General features: G+C 42.1%; 1 protein-coding gene across 2 annotated transcripts in view; it reads right to left on the bottom strand.

Moving 5' to 3' along the window:
* Window positions 1-24259, bottom strand: part of DENND3 (DENN domain containing 3) — a 76352-nt gene that overhangs the window by 29545 nt on the left and 22548 nt on the right. For both annotated transcript variants that reach the window (XM_067558328.1, XM_067558329.1), the window contains exons 5-10: window positions 20370-20481; window positions 12388-12507; window positions 10741-10959; window positions 8086-8207; window positions 6889-7044; window positions 3089-3185 (exon numbers count right to left, since the gene is read on the bottom strand). In XM_067558328.1, the coding sequence (XP_067414429.1) occupies window positions 3089-3185; window positions 6889-7044; window positions 8086-8207; window positions 10741-10959; window positions 12388-12507; window positions 20370-20481 (826 nt within the window). The remainder of the gene's footprint in view (window positions 1-3088; window positions 3186-6888; window positions 7045-8085; window positions 8208-10740; window positions 10960-12387; window positions 12508-20369; window positions 20482-24259) is intronic.

Raw genomic sequence — 24259 nt, 5'->3', positions numbered from 1 at the left:
ATGTAAACATCATGTATAATTTTATGGCATACATTTTAATGACAAGCAGTAATATATTAAACTACAAATTTAACAAGATAAAATAGAAACTACTGCATCTGAGCAATGCAACTTAGTTAAGATTCATGAACTTATATTTTATATTTTCTGATATTTTTATTGTAACTATGCAACTTTAACTTTGTTCATGATGTAGAGGGAAGGGGCTCCTCACAGCCCCATGTTAAAAGTCTACCGCCAAACTGAAGAGAGAATTGAGATGATATCCCTAACTTTCACTGAATATTCCCCTCTTGCATGTACCACTAAATCATCCCTCCTTAAGGTGGCTTATCACCAAGACTCACAGAAACACACAGAAAGGCCAAAATTCTGCCCTTAGGAATGGACAAGACTGCACAAAATATCAGATATTAAAGCCAAAAATATTATACATACATCCAAACTCTCCCAAATGGTCCCCCTTACCACTTCAAATAACAGAAAATGAATACCACCACATACAACCAGTAATTTGTATCATTTCTAGAAACAAAGTATAAACATTTTTAGCACAGGGCTCTTAATCTTGTTCACCAATGCACCAAACTACAACATTCAGCAAAGTATTTAAGCACATGTTTAAATCCCATTGATTTAATGATGTTGTCTCCCTTCTACCCATCTAGGTTTTTATACCACACCCATACCTGTGGTACCTGATCTCCTTACAAATTTACTAAAGTTAACACAAGATGATCTCTATATCTTTGGTTGTAGTTATGAAAAAGAGATTCCTGTAAATGGGAAAACAAATAAATAGATTCTCCAGTCCTTTGCCTGGGGCATACCTCTCCCGAGACATGGAATTTATCAGAGACTAAGGGCAGGGGGGAATTATACTGACAGGACATTAGTGAATTTGAATAATATTTATGTATTTTTAAAAATAAAAAGGGAAAAAAGAAATTGCATATGTAATAAGTTCTGCTACAATGCAGTAGAGAGGAACAAAATTACCAGGTGGTCCATTCCAATTCAAAATGCATTGAACTGTATATTTCTAATGTGCTTCTCAAAGTGGCATCTAAGTAGCAATTTGGGGATTTTTATTTATATGTATTTGTAACTCTATTTTCCCACTAGATGGCATGCTACATTGACAATTGGATTTATTAAGATAACAGGTAACAGCAATAGAACCAATTGCCCTTTTGAATATAATGCTTGATGTTATTGGACACTATTACATGTGGTGGTCGAGTTTGACTTTGTTGTAAATGAACATATCATTAGGCTATTTAGCCTTGAAGAAAATAAGGTCAGTTGATTTTATTTTGGTAAATTGAGGACACAGGTGGCAGAAACCCTCAAAGCAATTTGAAGATGTAAAGCATTATATGCACGTCAATTTTAGTTCTTAACTTACTAATATTTCATTTACGATGAAATATTAGAAACTATTATACAAAGTGTGCTTTTAACAAATAATTCATTGTATGCAACACTTTTTATGGTTTTGAAATTCCTTTATAAATATTTTAAGCTGTTTTAAGGAAATATTCCTGCATAGAAATATTAGTGGATTGTTTTATGATTTTTACATTTTTTCCTTGTTCTGTTTGCCATACAAGTTTTTGCACAATAAAAATCTTGATCTCTTACCTTAAATTTGGCAGTCTGCCTTATTAGATATGCATGAACTTTAGTAAAGTCTATATACAGATTTAAGTAAAATGAGTTAGCATTTTGAACTCTCTCCCTCAAACTTGGGCACCTTCTAGAACCAAACAGGTCATTCAAAAATATTCTAGTTGTTGTTTGGAGTAGTGAACTCAAAAAGATTCATTATCTAGCTGAGGTGGAAACTAATTATTACAGTATGTTAGTGGTAGTGAGCTGATTTCTTTGCCAGATGCGGAATGTTGCCTTTGGAGATCCAATTGTCTAAGTAGCACTATAATTATAAATGAAGCTTTCTTAAATTTTATAAGTGCACTTGCAATTTTACTCCTTCTGAGGAGTGAATCTGAAATGGCAGATAGGATTCTGGATGCTCCCACTCCCTCAAATTCCTCTATTTTGTCCCATAAGCATTCAACACTTTTTCAAGTGACATTACTGTAAAAAGGAGTAGATTAAAAGATAAAAGCAAAGGAATACAGAATTTGCACTGTCATCTTAAATAGGAACTAAGGAATTACCATATTGGGTCAGATTAGGGGATCAGTTAATCCAGAATCCTATCTCCAACAGTGGTCAGAATCAGCTCCTTCAGAGGAACATGCAACAAATCCTGAAGTAAACAGTTATGGAATAACCTGCCTAGAGAAAAAACAATCAGAGTCCTGTAGCACCTGAAAGACTAACAAATTTAATTTCTGCAGGCATAAGCTTTCATGGGCTGTAACCCACTTCGTCAGATGTAAGGAATAGAAATGTTAGTCTTTAAAGTGCTTTTTGCTGTATACAAACTAACACAGCTACCCCTCTGGAACTTTTTGCCTAGAGATACACCATCTTTTCAACCCTCTGTAGTTAGAAGCTGACTGATACCCTGAAGCATGAGGATTTATAACTCTTTCAAACTTTGGATTTGTTTTTTTAAAACCTAATCTCTGAAATTTTAATATGTCGTTTACAGAGGTTTAGCTGCAAAGTTCACTTTCCCATCAATATAAATCACGTGGGTAAAACCCTTGGGGTCAAATTAAAAATGTAAGGATTAATTTTTCTCTACTGTAAATTTCTATGGCTCACTTAGAGTGAAATTCAACTGATTTGAGCACAAGACCTATGCTCACTTGAGTTCTATTTTGAGGCCTTACTGTGACTTAAGTCTCGTGCTGGCCATCTGCACAAGAAAAATTTCACCTTGAAGAAATAGGTTTCATTTGCTGCTGAGGAAGACAGACAAAATAATTTCAGAGAACAAGATGCTGCCATCGTGTCTGTATATTTTTAATTAAAATCTAGTCCATGTATTACGAAAGCTAATAGTTTATACAATATAGTCCAAATTTCAACAGTTTCATTTGAGGGTTTTTTGGTAATAATAATAAAATAATAAGTTAACAGGTGATTAGAATACACCAAGGATGTAATTTACCTTTTTGTAAAATGGCTGATCCCCTGGTTCCCTTGTTTTCAGAAACTCTTCACTATTAAACACTCTGTGTTCATAATTTAGATGGTCCTTTACCTCCCTGTTAATAAAGAGCATGTTATAAGCCTAGAGATTTCTTAAAGAAATGCATTTTTGCAGTGGCCCACTGGTACTAATAGAAACACACTGTAGTACCAGAAAGCAGGTTCTGTTTTGTGAACAATTTTTAACCACTGGAATCAGAAAATGAATGTACAATCTTATCAATAGAAGTAAGGCAGGATACCTGCTATCACTGACATTTTGTATCAGCAAATCCATTGAGACACACTAGGGTCAACTTCAATACCTGAGTTACCATGCAATACCATCTACTTATTAATGTAATCATTTAGGGCCAATCCTGCAATTATATCTGTGTGGATAGTCCCATGAAGCCACCAAGAACCCCACTATGGGACACCATACAGACAAAAGGATCTGTCTATACAGATTTAACTGTAGGATCAGGGCCTTATTTTGTGCCATTATACTGCAAGGTATTATTCATTTGTAATATTTTGAGTGCACACCCAGCTACAATGTCCGCAAAGTCCAGCCATAAAGACAGCTTTACTGATAACCATGTTCAGCAAAGGAGATTTAATTTGGGGGAGGGGGGAAGGAGAGGAGGAGGAGGAGACGGGAGGGGACAGGACGGACAGCAAAAAAGGGAGAACCAGTTAAACAAAATAGAGAATGCATCTATATTTTAGTGTCTATATAATATTATGGCAGGAAACAGAGACTCTTCTCTGTCCCTTGCAAACCAGGAGTTAATAGCAACTTGTGTGCTTCAGGAAAAGGCCAAAAAAGCAAGTTACTCTAGAAACAGGAAGGGAGAGATTGCCTGGGAGAAGGCTGCTCTCTGAACCAAGGGCTGTGGGTAAAAATCATGAGGTTACTTATCCTAGACGCATGCATATCATCGTAGCTGAAACAAGGGATCCGTTTTGTTATTATATAATAATTACTAATTCATATGGAGTATCAAGGATGAACTGAATCTTATGGAAGGATAGGAATGAAGATACTTGTCCCAAATTTGGTTCACTATACCTGATGACCTTCACTCCTGTGCAAAGATCCAGCACCAGATCTTTGCACCACATAAGTCTCGAGACTCAAATAGGGCTTAAAGACTCAAATATGGTTTAAATGGTGCCTAGATCTTGGGCTGGCCCTCTGCACAGCTGTAAATTCCACACACTATGCATAAAACATAGCATGGAGAAAGGTTCCAAAATGGTTGTGGAAGAAGTGGACAAACGTGGCAATTGGAGCATGCCAATTTTGGCTAGAAATGTTTGTAGTCATGCAAGTTATCGGTATGTTCGCTACTCTTTATGATTTTTCATAAGAACTAAAAATGCCTAGGTCTCTTCAGCCATAGATCTCAAGGTATATCCAATGGACAGGCTGGTATCATCAACCTGTATTTTACAGATGGAAGAAGAGACTTGTTTGAAGTCACGCCTGCAATCACTGGCAGAGCCAAGCTAAAGTCCAACTCTTTCAACACCCCAGTTCTATGTACTGTCCACTGGACCATACTGCCTCCCATTGAGTCATAAATCACTGATTGATGGCTTAACTACATTATGGCAATTAAATATTTGCATGAATTTAGAAAAATGGAAGTTAATAAAATGATGTAAAACCTCCATTAGTTAGGTATTTTAAGTATAAAACCTCTGCATACAGAAATATTAGACTCTTTACTGAGAAGAATAAAAATGGACAGCTTGAGTTGCAAACAGAAATTTCATCGTCAAAGATTTACTTTCCTTCATTCCTGGACTCTGGTAGATAGAGCATTAGAAGACAGAAGAGACATTGCTGGAAAAAAGAACAAAAGAGAAAGTTTGAAGGAAAGAAAGAAAGAAAAATAGCATTCTGTAAATGGGGTTGCCAACAGATTTTAATTCTAGACCTTTATTCTATCTATTTAGAGAGACCAATCATCTAGCTATTCATTGCTGTAGCCAAGTATTAAATGCAAGATAGAGTGTAAACTTGTCTGGTAGAAAAGTATATTTCACCTAATCTTTATTTTGAGCATCCAACAGTAAAAGCTCAGCAAATCTCACATTGGCAGCATATCAGATTCCTCAGACTCATTAGAAAAACATTTTTTTCCTTCTCTGGACTATGTTAGTAACTACTAAGTGGCAATCAAGTACCAGCAAACCAGCTACCTGGAACTGAGCAAATGCCCTGGGGTGAGCTCAAATAGTGTTAACATGTCAATTAACATTTATCACTGCAACGGAGCTACATGCTGATTAGTGTACTGTTCATTTTATCTCACTATATGCTCTGTTAGCAACCTTCACAAATATATCATTTGAATTTAACAATTTCACTCACTGGAGCCTGCAGAAACATCTTCAGACCTTTAGTATTTTTATTCTTTTATATTAAGATAAAATATCATCATGATAAATACACCTGCAAGCTATGGAGCTTTTCCACTGGTAAATCAAGATTTACAGGATCTCTGTCCTTTCTCTGCACTGTCCTCTATTTTCTTGTAGAACTCGGGTGCTACAGTGATACCTCCCCAAACATACACAAACCTATGGATGTCCCACATGAATGGCATGTTCAGTAAATGGCTTGAGCATACGGAGGTATTACATGAATATTAGTGTACTGATCTCAGAACCAGCAGAGCTGGAGCAGCTGGCAACTACCTGAGAGGAAAATAATAATGTGGCTCTGGTCCAAGTGAATAAGATATTCAGAGAATCTGGGAGAGGACCTGACAATCACGTTTTACTAATACTTAAATAATTTGTTTTTGCACAAACCTACACAACCTTGCATTAATAAAATGAGCTCTGACGAAAGGAGAAATGTGAGATTTTCCAGAAATGTTAAAGGCAAATTAGGATAGATTTCTGGGGCAAAGATTTATGAAAGTGACTGAAACCAACATGAAAAAAAATCAAAGGCAAGCTGACTGTGTTCCTTCATCCACTTATCAGAAAATGAATTAAACTTATTAGTACTTTGATTGCCATCAATATGGCTGATGCCATCTGTAACCACAGAGTACAAAGCACGTTAATAATGTACTTCGTTTCCTGTTTGTGTTCTTTTGCTTTACATTTCACAGGGCAGACTCATGACACAACTGCCAGTAGGAACAGTGTCAATGGGCTGCAAAGATCAATCACCTCATTCCAAGGCAGGTACACAATGGCAGAGTCAGACAGCCAAAGGGGCACAGAAACAGCAAGCCTTCAGCTCTGCACGATGCCCACTGCATTTGCCCATACAATCCCTTTCTCCTAATAATATTTTTATTCCTTCTCATGACCCCTGCAGAATCTGCAGGCCTAGAAGGCACTGGCACTACTGGTACTATTTATACTGAACCATCACCCACCCTCAAATCTGAGACATTTGGGCTACACCCTTCTCTTCCTGGTTTTTTCACGCAAAATGGCAGGCAGTTTAAAAACAAGAATTTTAATTTTGCAAGATATCACAAAACACCAAGGAGTCTTTATCTAAAGTTGTAGATCACATAATGAAATCACACCCAAAAATATGAACTGCTCAAATTTTAACATTGATCACTGTACTAAGCTAACAAAAAAATTCTTACAATATTCTTAAACAAATCTAGAGATTTCACAGAATATATATATATATATAAGAAGAAAAATAGCAACAGCATATTCGCAGAGATCGTGTAGGCGTGGATGTTAACTGGTACTAGGATTTTATGGTATATGATCAATATCATCACCGACCTGAAGATGTTGACAATAAACTGCAAAGTAATCTGCTGAACTTCAGTATTCAGTTTTTGCTGCCAAGCCCTCCTGCGCATTTGTAGTTCATTTAAGTCTGTATTGGAGATGAGGTGACAGAGTTCTAGATCATAATGCAATTGAAGACTCCCTACTCTAGAAAAGAGGAAAATTAATGAGTTATATACCTTAAAAACCAAAGGGTGTTTGTTCATATTTTTTAAAAATAAAAAAACTTGCATCTTACCCTACTGTCAACTAAAGAAATTACAAGTTTTAAATTATAAGTGTGGCTATAAAGCCAGTAAAATTTCTTGTGAATCCTACTCGTCATCAGAAAACATGGAACTTTGGACATCTCCAGTGTACGTACTCCCTGGAAACATTCTTGTTTGGTATGGGCAATATTTACCTTCTAATAAGGTGCCGTTCAGTCATTGCTGACTTAAGAGGGTGGCCATTGTCTAGCTTGCCAGGGGAAGGGGTATGCCACCTTAATGGGAAAAAGGAGGTGGAAGAGAGAGGCACAGATGTTGCTGCAGGAGCAGAGCAGGATGCTGACTCATCCCTCAGAGACCAGAAGGGAAAGAACTGGATAAAGGGCAAGCCCAGCAGGAGAAGTTCCCTTTGCCCACACAACAGGAAGAGGTATTTGTCACAGGAGTGGAATGGGGGGTCACGGCAGGAGCCAAGCCGCCTTCCTTTATAGTCCACCTTAACCCTCATTTATCGGGGGAGGCTAAGGTCTCAGCAGCAGGTTGGCTGGGGACCAGGATGGAAGGGGGCGGTCTGACAGAAGCCCCCAGGTAGATATTGAAACAATCATGGAGTTACCTGCACAGTACACTTATCTGCCAGGCTGTGCCAGACATCTAATGATAAAGTTGCGGCCTAATTAAACCATATCCCGTGGCTCCTGTCCTTCTTCCAGTATAGCTGGATAATGCTTATGGAATACCAACATTACTAACCATAAGGAAAGAAACATTATATTGATTGGATAATAAAGAAGGGATACTGTGGTGTGTTTATGATATATGTACTATAACTATATAAAGCTACCTGTACAAAAAGTCCAATTTGCTCTTGCCCAACCCAGTATTTTTATTTATGTGAAGTAAACAAAACGTTGATCATAACAAGTGTTCCACATGATTTATGTTACTTAAAGCATGAACCACTAAAGTTTCTTTTTACCTTTTTATAAATGTTTCTGCTGCTCGTGAAGGGACTTCTGGAATTGCAGCCTCATTTCTGGATGAGTTTGAATGTGTAATGTCTCCATTATCAATGCTGATTAGAATTAAATCTTCAGCTTCCTTTTAAAAAACAAATGTTAATGATTAAATATAAATAATGTTGATAAAATATTTATTTGTTCTTGATGTAGCCTGCAGACAGTTAGGCTATGTCTACACTGACAGCGGCAAAGTTGCCACCGTCAGATCGACTTACCTGGATCGACTGAGTGGTCAGTGAAAACCCGCTCAGTCGATCCAAAAGTCGACGTTATTAATCCATCCCCGCAAGTGGCGTAGCGCTGCGTCAACGGGAATGCGGTTCCTGTCGGCGCAGTGCAGTGAAGACGGCACGCAGAAGAGAAGCACAGCAGTCGATGGGAGATACACAAGTTCTTTGCGTACTTTGTGTAACTCCCGTCGACTGTCGCCGAATCGCGGAGGTAAGTGTAGACCAAGCCTTAGATGTAAAGTGAGTTACTTCAGCAGGCTGACTGCTCTTAACTTGAAAGGAATTTATTGTAATTTGTAATTTATAACTAGAAAGGAATGGTCCTGTTCTAACTTGACCTATTGGAAGACAGACAACTACACAATTAAATTCAATATCAATGAAGTCTCACATCAATTTATTAGGATTTCAAAGACACACTACACAGATTTGGAGATCTAATATTCTCTCCATGTAGTATTAATGGATGTTAAGTCCATAAATCCTCTGCACATCAATGTATATGTACAAGCTGTGACAGCTGGTAATTTCCTACAATATCCTGGACAAACCTCACTGAATTAAGTTAAACCTTAGTGAAATTAAGTTTAATACCTCTGGGATAAATTGTATTAAAAAGACATTTGTTTATGTGTTATTGGGAGATTGTATGCAACTTCTCCTGAAGGCAGGGGGATTTGGGAGTAATGGAAAATTACCAAAAGGCAGAACAAAAGAAGTAGGTCACCCCAGCCGGAGTCTATAAAAGGTACTCACATGGTAAACTAGGGGAGAGCAACATCTTGCACCAAAGTAAGATGAAGGAGGCAGCTGCATGGGCAGGATAGGCAAGAGAGTAAAACATAGATGATCCCCCAAGGACACCCAAGGGAAGGGTGAGCTAGTAAGGGACACTGCATTTAGGATGTAAACAGTCCCAGATGGGGGCACGTGTACCATTCGTGTGGAATACATATAGGGACAAACAATAGGTCTGTGCCCTGTGGGTGGGCATAGGGACTCTGAGATTGGGGCAGCAGCTGGACTCTATTCAGACTCCAGAAGCTTAGCACACGCTAGGGAGCCAGAGCAGCAGAATTTTGGATTCTCCTCAGATCAATACTAGTGGGTGGCCAGGAAGTGGCACTCAACAGGATCTGTGATAAGCTATAAGTACCTTTTTTTTTTTTTTTTAAATTGTCTCAAAATAGCCTTTTTTCAGTTCTCATAGTTAAAATAACTCTCTGGAGAAATAAATGTATATGCATATTATGACTTAGATCCTGTAAACTATATATAAGTTCTGAATTCATAAATCTATTTGTAAGATCAATAACTATTTAATTCAAATTATAACACAGGGTACATAAAAAAAACTTCAAAGTGACACAGAGGTAAGAATAAAATTTTTAATTATACTTGTGTTAGTTGGACCAACCTACATTATCTAGACTACAAATATTTTACTACAATTTACTTTCACACACAGTTTAGGATGTTTGTTTTTGCATTTTAGTGATCTTGGACATGAGTAGACTCGTCAATTTCACTTCGGTTTATAGTCATTTTCCTTAATCTTATATCTACAAGCATAATGCTGTTGTGTTTGAGTTTCCAATGCTGCAAAGGAAGGTTTCCCTCACACACCCTCAAACAAATGTAAATCTCTAAATTTTGACCCAAACCATTTGACTGTGTCACTTTGAGCAGTTTTATTTTTCAGTGAAAATGCTCTTTATATATCAACAAAAAACTATGTTAAAATAGTATTAAAATGCAAAGAGGAGAAAACTCCGAATCCAATTCTGAAACTCCATTCTAAACTCACCTTTATATTGCTGAAGTTCAAGTGTTAAAAATTTAAATCTGGAAATCCATCATGACAAAAAGTTAGGAATTTGAGACCCATATATTGCACAAATATATTATTAAGCATTTTCAAAGCTGCACTTGGTGACTCAGAGAAATAAGCAAACATATGGGCCCTCCCTGAAAAATTTACAGTGTAAGGGCCTGATCCTGCAATCACATACATACATGCAAAATGTTATCGACAGGAAAAGTCCCACTGGCTTCAATGGAACTACTCATGTGCACAAATCACATCTGAGCATATGTTTGCAGGATCGGGACCCAAATCTGCCATCACATAACAAACAAGGGTTTTGGACCACACTGGGGAAGGAGAGGAAATACAAGAGTTACAAGAATAAAATTACTCGATGACTAACTGAGACATGTATACATCATGATGGTTCTATTAATTTTTTTTTAACTTCGCTTCTTGTAGAAAATCTGGCAAAAATTTGTTTTAAGGAGGGATTGAATTGATGCAAGGGAGGTGGCTTACTAAACAGAGCTAGGGAAAAGGGGCTGCAAGAGTGAGAATGTTGTATAACAAACCTGGCTAACTTCTTCAAAATGATCAATGTGACATCCCATAAGAAAAGATGTTGGGGCCATTACAAAATCCAGCATCTGACGTGATAGAATAGGTACAAAAGTGTGTTGCCATTGAATAGGATGAAGGTACAACATGAAGCATTCAGCTATGAGTGTTAGCAGGGCCCAGTCAGAAGAGAAGAAAACAATCCTCTGTTCAGTTAAGATGCAAGTTATAATCTGGAAACAATAACAAAATTAATTAATATTACTTACATAGAGCAAATTCTATAAAAAGCATCTTCAACCACTTTACAATTACAATTTACGAATTGAGTCTCACCTTCAGGAGATCAGTGTTATATTAATACACATTTTACACATTGATAAACTGAGGCAAAAACAAGTTATAAGATTCTTACACAGCCAATCAGTCAGATTGCTAGAAATAGAAACTAGGGGTGAAATACTAGCCCCATGAAGTCAATGAGAGTTTTGTCATTACTTCAACGGAGCCAGGATTTCGCCTCAGGAGTCCTGGCTGTCAGTCCACTAGCTCTCGCCACAAGACTACAATGTAAGATGCCTTTAGAACACCCAAATTAAGGGATAAAAGCAAACCAGACACTGATGAAATATATCAATAGACCACATACATTTTAGAGCAAAGGGCCACAAATTGTAAAGCTTGCATGGGCACAATTACCCAAACGCACTTGCACCCAGATGCACTAGGAGGAGGTGACCATGCACAAGATTTTCAAATGGGAAGGCCGATTGTGCACCAAATGTGTGCAGAGAAATACGTGAGATAGTGGGCACAGCTACAAGGATAAGCCAACACTACCTATTTTCAGAACTGAGATGGAATAGGTTCACACTAGATACACACTAAAGGCACAGATTAAATGGATCCAATCAGCCTTTCAGTTCAAAACAGGAAGCAGCTGAGGGGGGACAATGGTGATGTATTAAGAAAATAAGAGGGGCTGCTGGCAGGACATTGTCTTGCCTTTCTTCATCTATTACATTAGATGCTAGTGGCACTTGCTGCTACTCCATTGTTAAGATTGAGCTGAGTTTTGTATTTAAAACAGAGATTCAGTTCTCTGCTATGTATGATAAATACACTGTATACTCCCAAAATTACAGCACTTGCTGTTTAAGTATGGAATGAATTTTATGAGAGTTTATAAGCAAATCTGTTAATTGGTTTAGGAGTTTTAACAATTGGTCCTTGAAGAAAGTTAGCACCTGGTGTTAGACCGTAAAGGAAAAAAGAAAAAAAAAATCAATCTAATCTAGTCTGGGCCCCAAAACACAAAAATGCCTTAATCAGAAGCATGTATTTATTGCATGGTGTTATTACATGACAGAGTTAAGTTATCTAAGTGCCTTAAATGAACATTTCCATATACTTTAACATGTTCGGATTTCTTTTAAATTTAATCCTAATTCTGAATTTCCTGGGTTTACAAGTGCATGGTTTTGCGATAATTACAACATCTCTGTAATGTATTTTACCCTAAATTACTGATGTGTACACTCAACCTGAACTCCATCTTGTAGATTTTTTCTGGGAATAACAACAAAATAATCAAGATAAGATAAAAGACCTGACACATTTTACAAAACCTTGAAAATAAAGTTGTTTGTTTGTTTTTTTACCTGTAGCACCTGTTCTGGTTTGAAACATAGTAATGGAAGATGAAGATCCAAGTCAATAATCGGGCTGTCTGGATCCTCCCGTGACGGAAAGACTATCTGTAGTGGTTTCATATTAAATATCTGTAGTAACAGATGTTTTTCAATTAATTTTTAATGAAGAAATGGTCTCACAGCACATGAAAAAGACTGTTACTTACATTGTAACTGCTGTTCTTCGAGATGCGTTGCTCATGTCCATTCCATTATAGGTGTGTGCACGCCTCCGTGTTTGGTTACTAGAACTTTTTTCCCCTTAGCAGAACCGATAAGGCGGGTTTCAGCGCCTGCTGGAGCCCCGCCCACATGCCGCGATATATGGGTGCTGCCATCCCTATGCCCCCTCAGTTCCTTCTTTCCACCAAATCCAACAGCGGGGACGGAGGGTGGGTCACAGAATGGACGTGAGCAACACATCTCGAAGAACAGCAGTTACAAGGTAAGTAACCGTCTTTTCTTTCTTCGAGTGCTTGCTCACATCCATTCTATTATAGGTGACTCACAAGCAATACCTTGGAGGTAGGCCAGAGTTAAAGATGAGCTGCTGCAGCACTGCTCTGCCAAAGCCCGCGTCATCCCACTCCTGCTGGACGATGGCGTAGTGGGACGTGAAGGTATGTACTGACGACCAAGTGGTGGTTCTATAGATGTCCTGCACGGGCACTCTCGCTAGGAAGGCTGTAGACGAGGCTTGAGCTCTGGTTGAGTGTGCTGTGATGGCGGAGACAGGTAAGCCTTTCATCCGATCGGCCACTGTGACGAAGAGCTGCATCGATCTCCGGAACAGTCTTGTGTGCTCAATGTAGAATGCCAGGGCCCATTTTACGGCTAGCGAGTGCCACCTTCTCTCCGCCTCCAAACCGTGCAGTTTGGGGAAAAACATAGGGAGAAAAATATCTTGGCTATAATGAAATTGGGAAACCATCTCGGGCAGGAAGGCCGGGTGCAGCCTCAACTGAACATTATCTTTATAGAATACAGTATAAGGGGGCTCTGAGGTCAGCACCCTAATCTTAGAGACCCTCCCTGCTGAGGTAATGGCCACCAGGAAGGCCACCTTCCAAGAAAGCAGGAGCAGAAGGCATGAAGCCATGGGTTCAAAGGGGATGAGTCAAGAGAGGACCAGGCTGAGGTCCCAAGGAGGCACCAGGTCATGGACCTGCAGATAGAGCCTCTCCATACCTTCCAGGAACCTAATCGTCATTGGGTGGGAGAAAAGCGACCTTCCCCTCCAAAGGCTGGTGGAAAGCTGATATAGCCACTAGGTGGACCTTCAAGGAGGCCATGGCCAGTCCCTGGAGCTTTTGCTATAGCAAATACTCCAGGATCGTCTGTATTGGCGAGAGACTAGGCAGGATACCCCGGGACTCTGCCCAGCAGGTAAACCACTTCCATTTAGCCCGATACACGACCTGCTTGGAAGGTTTCCTGCTACCCAGCAGGATTTGCTGGACTTGCACTGAACAGACCCGCTCGTCCACGCTCAGCCACGAAGCCTCCATGCCGTGAGGTATAGGGAGTCCAGGTCCGGGTGCACTAGGCGACTGTGATCCTGGGACAGGAGATCATGCCATCTCAGAAGTTCCAGAGGAGTGGCGATCAATAGGTCCGGCAGCATGCTGAACCAGTGCTGGTGAGGCCAGGCCAGTGCGATTAAGATAACATCCGCCTTGTCCCTCTTGATTTTCAGCAGGACTCTGTGAAGGAGGGGAATGGGCGGGAATGCATAATGAAACTCCCCAACCACAGCAGGAGAAAGGTGTCAGAGATCAAACCGGTCTCTTGACCATGCAGAGAGCAGAACTGCGGGCATTTCTTGTTCCATGCTGATGCGAACAGGTCCACCTGGGGAGAGCCCCACGTCCGGAAGATCATAGACACCACCTCTGGATGTAGCTACCAATCGTGGTGGAGTAAGAATGACTTGCTGAAGCAGTCTGCCTCGTTGTTCCTCACCCCCGGGAAGTGAGAGGCTATTATGTGAAAATTGTGCCTTACCGCACAGTCCTACAGACAAATAGCTTCTCTACAGAGGGCTGAAGAATGGGATCCCCCCTGCCTGTTGATGTAGTACATGGCTGCTGTATTGTCCATCAGCACCTGCACCACCTTGCCCGCAATAAAGTGGAGGAACACTCTGCATGCCAGGCGAATAGCCCATAGTTCTTTCACATCGATGTGTAAGCGCTTCTCTTCCCTTGACCAGACCCCTTGTGTGCCGAGGTTGGCGCTGATATGGGCTCCCCACCCTAGGTCCGAGGCGTCCAATATCAGGGTGACCAAGGGGACTAGCTCTTAGAACAGCATACCCCTTAACACTGCTCGGGGGGTCTGCCACAAGTCTAGGGAGGCTAGGAACTGGGAGGGGGACTGTGACCACCCGATCCAGAGGGTGCCTGCTCGGAATGTAAACCAAGGCCAGCCATGATTGAAGCGGCTTGAGTTTCAGGTGAGCCAGCCTCACCACACAGGTGCAGGCCGCCACGTGGTCCAACAGCTGCAGACAGTGTTGGACTGTCATCATTAGGCATAGATGCAGGTGAGCAATAATGGAGGACATCACCTCGAAGCACAGATGGGGCAGGAAGGCTCTGGCTTGGGAAGCATCCAGGATTGCGCCAATTAACTCTATCCACTGCATGGGAGTTAACGTGGACTTCTGCTTATTTATCAGCAGGCCAACCTGGCAGCAGACAGCACATGTCAGGTTCACACTGTCCTGGACCTGGACCTGCCTCTGATTAGCCAATCGTCCAGGTAGGGGAAAATTTGGACCCCCTTGCGCCTCAGGTGCGCAGCCACCACCACCATGCATTTCATAAACATCCTTGGGACCGGGGACAGGACAAAGGGCAAAGCTGTAAACTGGTGGTAGGAGCCAGCCACTAGGAAGCATCTGTGGCTGGGAAGAATAGAGATGTGAAAGTAGGCGTCCTGGAGGTCGAGAGCGGCATACCAGTCTCCTGGATCCAGGGATGGGATTATGGAAGCTAGGGAGACCATGCAAAACTTGAGTCTCTTGAGATATCTGTTGAGACAGCGCAGGTCTAATATGGACCGTAGACCTCCTTTTGCTTTGGGAATGAGGGAGTACCTCGAGTAAAACCCTCTTCCCGTCATGTCCAGTGGGACCTTTTCCACTGCTCCCAGGCTGAGGAGTGTCTCTACCTCTTGCATGACGAGTTGCTCATGAGAGGGGTCCTGAAGAGGGACAGGAAGGGAGGATTGTTGGGAGGAGTAGATGTAAACTGGAGGGCATAGCCCACCAAGACTGTGCCAAGGACCCAGCTGTCCAAGATAATTTTCTCCCATTTGGACCAGAAGTTGGCTAGGCAGTTTGAAAAGGGACGGAAGGGATCCAGGAAACAAGCTTGGATGCCGCCCATGGGCGCACCATCAAAATGGCCTCCCCTTTGGGTGCCTGACCACCTAGATGACCCTTGCTGTGGGGCTGAGGAGGAACCTGGGGGTGGATGGTGATTCCAGACCCCCTATTTCTGTCCCTCTGTCTATAGGGCGTGAACGGCCATGGCTGATACCTTTGCTGTTTCTGGCCCTGAGGATGTGACTGATGCCTAGAGGTCTGGGGTGTGTAAAGGCCCAGGGAGCGAAGCGTGGCCCTCGAGTTCTTCAGGCCATGCAACTTTGCATCCGTCTGTTCTGGGAACAAGGCTGACCCATCAAAGGGGAGGTTCTGGATGGACTGTTGGACTTCCTGAGACAGCCCCGAGGATTGAAGCAACGAACACCTGCACATGCAGATAGCTGAGGCCATGGCTTTGCCCGCCGAATCAGCCATGTCCAAAGATGCCTGGAGCACTGCTCTAGCCACCGAGTTACCCTCTTCCACAATGGTGTTAAAGTCCAGCACCTGGTCCTGGAGCCGAGCGTTCGTGAAGCACTTCAGTGAGTCCCAGAGGTTAAAATTGTACTTGCCCAGGAGAGTCTGCTGATTGGCAATCCTAAACTGTAGGCTTGCTGTTGAATAAACCTTTCTCCCAAACAGGTCTAGCTTTTTACTGTCCTTATTTTTCAGTGTAGAACCAGGCTTCCCCGTCTATCCCCCTGGCTGGTCGCGTCTACCACCAGGGTCTCATGGGAGGGGTGAGTAAACAGGTACTCAAACCCCCTGGCCAGGACATAATATTTTTTCTTGGCCCCTTTAGATGTCGGGGCCACCACTGAAAGGGTCTGCCACAAGGCCTTCACTATTTTCAGAACCCCTTCATATACAGGGAGGGCTACCTGAGCTGGGGCGACTGCTGCCAGGACATTAAACAAACTGTCCAATGCCTCTTTTAGCTCCTCCACCTCCAGCCCCAAATTGGAGGCCACCCCTTTGAGCAGCTCCTGGTGTACCCTAAAATCATCCAGAGGCACTGAGGAGGATTGGAGGGGCACAGCAGGAGGTAGCCCCCCTTCCTGCCAACGAGAGGTCCCCAGAGAAGTCCCTTCCTGTGGGTCTGATTCATCCCCTGAAAGTGAATGCAAGCCCTCCTCCGGCGCCCGTGGCATTGACTGAATGCCTGAGGACTTGGAGGACTGCGGCCCAAGCTCCACCGGAAATCCCCAGGGTCCCCAATATGGCCATAGGGGAGGCCATTGCTCGAGGCCATCCAGGGGCTATCTGCACTGGGGGCTCTGGCACCTTCTGCTGCTGATGCCTCACCTGGCAGCTGGGAAGACACCAAGGCACTATTAGAAGACCACGGTGGGGCTGCCTCGGAGGCTCCCACTGCATGGTACCAAGCAGAGGGAGTAATGACCCGATCCACAGGTGCTCTGTCACTCTGGAAAACAGCCTCTCGATGTCGACAAGCTCAACGACGACAAGATCCGGTGCTGGCGCCGCAAGTGGTGCGCAGCATCATGCTCCAATTAGCTGGAACGTCCGCAGCGCTCTCTGGGTACCGAGGACTTGTGGCACCGCTTGCCCCTCAGTGCTGAGTCAGTCTCCAGTGACCAGGTTCGGCGCTGCCTCGGTGCAGGCAACCTCTTCAGTGCCGGAGAATGGTGCCGAGTTCCGTCTGACCTGGACAGGCACTGCCCTCTGGGGTGGACATCTCCCAGTGCTGGGGATCGTGAACGGCATCAGGAGGGTGACCTCATTCCCTGCATTGATGCTAGACACTCCGGCAAATGGGACCCGGAGCGACTTCTAGGGGAGCGGCGCCATGCCAACTGCTCCACCCTAGGCTACCGGCTCATCAGAGATTTTCCTCCCTGCACCAGGAATCTCCTGCGCCACTCAGGGGGTTCCAGCAGAGGCTTCCCCTGCGACACCGGCCCCTTCTTTCTAGGCAGAGAACGGGGCGGGGGTGGCCTGGGCAAGGCCAGCAAGACTCTTGACACTTGAAAGGCCTCCGGTGTCAACGGTGCCAGTAGGTGCAGAGGGGCTCCCCACTCCCAGGAGTCGGGGATGCCTCCATGGCTGAAGACACTGGCTCCAGAGAGTGGGTCCCTGCAGTCTGACTCTGGTGCGGTCCGATGCTCAACCCCTCCTGCTTAGATGGTGCGGGGGAGCATCCGCATTCCAAGTGCTGCTGCTTCTTTGGTACCGGGGATGCGGTCCAGTGCCGAGGCAGACCCAGTGCCGATGGTGCACTCTGCACCGATGCCAGATTTGGTACTGAGGCACAGCAGGTTGGCTCGGAGGCCAGTCTAAGTGCTGCCTCCATGAGTAAGGCTTTCAGGCGGATTTCTCTGTCTTTTTGAGTCTGGGGCCTGAAAGTCTTGCAAATCTTGCACTTGGCTTTTCGATGAGTTTCCCCCAGACACTTCAGGCAGCTATTGTGGGGGTCACTCAGTGGGAAAGCCTTCCTGCAGGAGGCACACGATTTGAAGCCTGGTGACCAGGCCATGCCCTGCTCCCAGGAAAGTCCCAGCTGGGACTATCCTAAGTGCTAACTACCACTATCTACAGTACTTAAAAGTCCTATATACCTAACTAACACAACAAACAATTAAAGTTGAGAACAAGGGGAATTGATCACTTGTGATGCAAGCAGGAACAGTTCCAGCAACCATCACAGGTGGAAAGAAGGAACTGAGGGGGCATAGGGCTGGCAGTGCCTCATGTGCACAGGGCTCCAGGGAGCACCGAAGCCGGCCCTACCGGGTCTGCTAAGGGGAAAAAAGTTCTGGTAACTGTGCACGGAGGCATGCACACACCTATAATGGAATGGACATGAGCAAGCACTTGAAGAATATTAAATTCCAATTTTAGCTATACAATATTACAGTTAATTGACAGAAAATTATTTGTGTGTGAGTGTGAGCGCGCACGTGTGGCACAGCACTAAAATTTCACTTTATTTCAAATATAATTGCAGTACTGGAAGTATTGAACACCATAAGTATCTCCATAAAGATATGTAAAGGACTTCATGTTTCCTTTCAGTCTAGTAAGAGATTTTAGATAATGAAACAGATAAAAAAAAGAGAGAAAAATGAAATACTTTTATTTAAATACAAATTATAAAATTTATTTTGATATGATCATAATAAAAACAATGGAATGTGTGTGTATCTGTGGACACCCTATTTTTAACATGGAAATCAAAAGTATGACTAATTCATACAGGAAAAGGAAACCAATAATTTTAGCAAGAGGAGGAAGGCTAAATATGAAGAAAAGAACCAAGTGCCATTGCTTATGTAAAACATGGAACTAGGCAAAACTACTGAATTTTACTTTTCCAAAGTTTCAAAAATTCCACTAGCAAATCTCTATGGGCCAGATCCTCTATGCTTTGCATATTCCAGCAGTTGAAAGCAGGAGGAAGGCTGACATAACCAGCCAGTTGAGTAAAACCAGCTATACTACTTCTATCCAACCTCTAACCCCTCACCTCAGAGTCATGAGTGTGGCTGAGGGAAGTGACAAGGCTTGAGCGTGGCTGCAATGAACTCTTCTCAATTGCCAGAAGAGCCCGTTGGAAGCCATTACAGCTGGATACAACTTAGAGCAGCCCTGAGACTGCTGTCACTTGTACAATGGGCTCTACTAGCACCTGCATGGCACAGAAAGGGAAAGGGTTGTAAAGGTGAAGTACAGCCTTGGATTCTGTACTGAAATCATCGTCTTTAAGGGACTCTTGTCAATTATGCCTACTGTAAATTAGCCTAACTCAATCATCTTTCTAGGCTACCTTTGCCTTTATCAGAGCAATATGTCTGGATCCCCCTGCTTTATTATCTGTAATTTTTTTTCTTCAATTCTAATTGAGAAACTTTACCAAAACATAATTTGCAATATCACTGCTTGCTGACTACAACTTAAATGTAGAACAGCTTATAACCACCTTATTGCTATCAAATCAATTAATTATTAAGAGCTAAATCATGCCATTTAGACAACTTATCGAAGAAACTGTGGAGAGCTGCAGCTTTCCAAAAGCAGCCTCTTTAAGTTCCAAGGTGCACATAGGGAGAACACCCCACTTTTTCCAGTGCACCTATATATGTTCCCCATTACTGTAGGATCTGAGAGCCTCACAATCTTTAATGTATTTATCCCCACAAAACACCTGTAAGGTAGGAAAGTGCTGTTCTTATTTTGCAGATGGGGAACTGAAGCTAAGTGACTTACCCAAGGTCACACAAAACATCTGTGGCAGAGCAGGGAATTGAAACCCCGTCTCCCAAGTACTAGGCTAGCACTTTTACCACACACCTATCCTTCCTTTCCTCACTACCCTGTCTGCTTGCAGAAAGGACAGAGCTATGACCCCACCTTCTCCCCACCTCTTCAGGGTACAACGCATCCATTAGGAAACAGGGTCACAGTAGTCCATGTCCCCAGAGCACAGGTACGGATTTCAGTGGTGTCACACTGACATTAAAACTGGTGTTACAGAATATGCCCCATTTTACACAAATAGCATACTTAGAATACTATAGCAGATAATGTTAAAATAATTAAGAAATGGAGCTTCACTAATTACCAAATGGAGTGTTCCTGGTGGAGGACTGGGTATTAAAGATAATTTTGCTGCAAATTCTTTTATACGATCATCAACATCTACATCCTTGAAAGGCCTCAGATGTACCAGTAAGCTGAAATTAAAATATGTCAAATACTTCTTTTAAAGTAACATGTAAAGAGACTGAAAAAAAAAAAACCAAACCTCTTCATTGATACCTTGGAACTAAAAATTATTGGGATGGATGCAAGTATTATTAAAACTATTTGACCTCTGGTTTATTAGATAATTTAGAGACTCCAACTGATTCTAGCAATGTTGCTGTAATGAAGCTCTTTCATATCTTTCACACAACTATATTTACACTGTTCATGTGCACAAGTCTGTCAAATTTTCTATTTTGGGAGTTTAACTGTTGGGCCATTTCAAAACCACGGACAACTAAAGCTTAATGGAAATTAGCACATTTTTTGCAGGCTTACACACGCTATTCAGTTATAAATTAAAAATAAACAATCAAAAAGTATTACAGCAGCATTACAATTGAGAAATTAAATGCAAAACATCAAGAAACTCAAAAGTTTAATTTTGTAAAGTACCATTATCAAGTCACATTGCACAAAGGTAGAGTAGTATAATGAATGACCATTAAATCAGCACCAATTCATAGCACGACATTATCATATTTTCAGTACAAGAGTTGTTCAGTTTGTGTCTGACTTGGGGTTTAAGCTCTATGTGGAAGTGACCATGCCTTTCCCTTTTGTTTGCACAATGCCTAGCAAACAGACAGAGCTCCACAGAGCACAATAATGAACTGGAGACCACCAATTGTACCCTACAATCGGATAACGTAGATCCTGATCAGCCACTGGAAGGAGACAGACAAATAGGTAAGAGTTTATTCTAGCCAATAGCTGGAGGAGTTACTCCTTTAGCTCACATCATAAAAAGGACTTCCAGCACTAAAAGTAGGACCTTTCTGATGAGCTACAGGATTGTAATGTAACAACAGCCTAAAATTTCTCTGAAATATTTGGTACATCTAGGAAAGATCCAGTATTGGACAAAGGAAAGTTTCTAAACACAAAATATCATCAGACTTTACCTTTCTTAGCATTGAGCTCACCATTCAGGAGTCATATACAACCATCTACATTTTCAGGAGTGACTAGTAATCTGGGGTACCTTCGTTTTTGGTTCTCCAAACTGAAACAGAGAGAAGCCTGACTTCCAAAAGGTAGGGGGTTCAGTGTTTTCTGAAACTCAGACTTCTTCAAGTTGTCTCAAGTTTGCCCCTTAAAAGCTAAGCACACAAAATTACTTTTGAATTACTTTTGAAAAGTTAGACCATTGTTCTCTCCTAAAAAGAAATCTATATAAACTATCCAGCCAATAGCTTCAAAATGCACTCCTAGTTTGACTCCTCCTTTCAGATGACGACAACTCTTCCCTATCAAAACCATGGTGATCCAATTTTTTTCCCATGACATTGCCACCTTTTCTCCTCACCTCAACCTCCAATACCATTTTCTAGCCCCATTCTTTTGGCCAGGCAAGACTAAGCATGACTCTTTAGAACTAGTTACTGTATGGGGAGATTTTGAACAGACCAGTAAAAGGGCCAAGGACCACGTGAAAATGTATCACACTTGTTGCTAACAGCAGGCAAAATTGATAGGCCTTTCAGCAGGCCTGTACAGCCTCGGCATGACTAAGTCAGGAGGGAAGCCCCTTTATCAACTTTGCCTGACCCTGTTCTCCCTCCCTGATGCTCTGGTAGACATGCTGGGATCTGTGTTTCAGGAAAAGACCAATAAGCTTATTTATTCATGCCCTATGGGAGATGTTTGTCCCGCCTCAAGATATGCAAATTCTGTCAGAACATACCTTGCTAATTAAGTATTCTGGTAACCTTAGGTCTAGCTTTTGAAGTTTTTTTCTTGTTCCTTGACGTGTTATTGTCTTCTAACAAGGATAAATAGGGGGGAGCTCTGTTTGGACTCAGTTGTGGTGGGTGAGTGAATGTGTTTTTTGGACCCTACAACAACAGCTGGAAGATCTGGCCAATCGGAAAGCCATCACTATTCCCACTCAAAAGGTGCCCCAGACTTTGGTAATTATTAAGGGTTGAAGGTTGGGGTGTTTTACTAACCTGTTGCGGACACCTGTTGTGTGTAAGTAAAAACATACCTTTAAAGTAAGAACCCTCTCGTGTTGTGCTTGAGCCTAAGTAAAAACATACCTTCAACGTAAGAACACTCTCGTGAGGCGCTTGAGCCTAAGTAAAGCATGGCTTTGTGGTAAGAGCACTGTTGTGTTATACTGTTTCTACCAGTCCATCTATTGGCTGGACGGCTGTGTCTCCATTTGACTTATTTCCTGACACCACCTCACACAAAGTAAAGTTACCATGAGCTTTGGGTTGGCTGGATCCCGGGTAACATTACCACTGCTCTTTAATTAACTAAGAGGAGGATGCTTTTGAGCAACAAAAGACGCTTCTTCCTATGATTTACTGCATAACACTGCTTCTGTAGAACTCCCAGACCCCTGAAGCTCAGGGAACAAGATCCTTGGAAAAGATATCAAATCCAGGTCTATTGAACAGCAGTGCAGACCACTATAATGGCTAAATCATGCAGTGCTCTCCCCCTTGCTGGAGTTTTCAAGAACCACTCTGGCCCAACGTGCCTGGAAGAGGTACTCTTTATTCAGTGACCAGTTCCAACTACCCCTGCATAATAGAACATGAGCTTCTGCACCACCCTTCTCCAGACTTCCTGTCTCCAAAGCCAAGCAACTTAAGGTGTAGCTAGCTCCCAAAACTTCACTTGCCACAGACCTCTTCCTTTTTCAATTTACCTATACTATCCTAAACCAAACTCAAGTTTCTGCTGCCTTTCCCAACAGGGAATTCAACAGGAATGCTCTGGGTGTCCAAGTACAACTAACTAATACTAGAACCTGATGCAGGCCCTAAGAACAGAGTCACTAGTGATTTAGAGGGTCTCAATTTTCAGGTGGTCAACTAGAGACACATTAAAGGGTCCTGATTTTCAGAAAAGTGCTGAACATCCACACACTGAAAATTGGGCCCCTTCAAGGAATTTCAAGTTGAATACCCAAAAATTAATGCATTCAAAATCACTGGTCATTTTTTAAAACCTTAGCCCAACCTTTTGCTTCAGCAGCATGGATAATAGAAATATTAAAATAAACCAAGGCAACAGTTTTGGAGAGTCACACAGCAATAAAGCTGTACTCAGAATAGAAGACCTGCAGCTATCCCAGTCTGTCAGTGTGACGTATGGCAAAACTCCCTAATGGTGTAGCATTTCAATCAGGTGGAGCAGCCTCTGTCTTCCAGATGTTTGAGAATTTGGGCACAGAGAACTGAATTTCAGCTTTCTGGTACTCAGGTAACATTTTGAGCAAAAGTAAAATTGTACCTCAATTAAATTATACAAAAGGCGCTCTGTAATAAAGATTGAGAAGCATTTCACAATCCTCCAAGTAAAGCTTTGGTCCAGCAAAAAGGCTTTTCAGTTTTCTAGCAGAGGAAAATTAATTCTGAAAAAAATAATGATTCAGAGGTTATAAAGCCAGAAGGAGCCACTGTGATGATCTAGTGTGACCATCTGTATAACACAGGTCATAGGACTTCCCTAAACTAATTCCTATTTGTACTAGAACACATCTTTTAGAAAAACATCCAATGATGATTTTAAAAATTTCAGTGATGGGAAAATCCACCACAATCCCTGGTAAGTTGTTCCAATGGTTAGTTACCCTCATGGTTAAAAGTGCACTCTTATTTGTAGTCTGAATTTGTCCAGTTTCAGTTTACAGCCACTGGATCTTTTCATAGCTAATTTTATTAGATTGAAGAGAGCCCTCTATTATCAAAT

Source organism: Emydura macquarii, unplaced genomic scaffold (assembly GCF_026122565.2).
Source record: "Emydura macquarii macquarii isolate MOO-44397 ecotype Brisbane River unplaced genomic scaffold, CSIRO-AGI_Emac_v2 contig_1947, whole genome shotgun sequence".
Classification (NCBI taxonomy): Eukaryota; Metazoa; Chordata; order Testudines; family Chelidae; genus Emydura; species Emydura macquarii.
The sequence above is the reverse complement of the archived record's forward strand: the minus strand, read 5'-3'. Positions and strand labels throughout refer to the sequence as shown.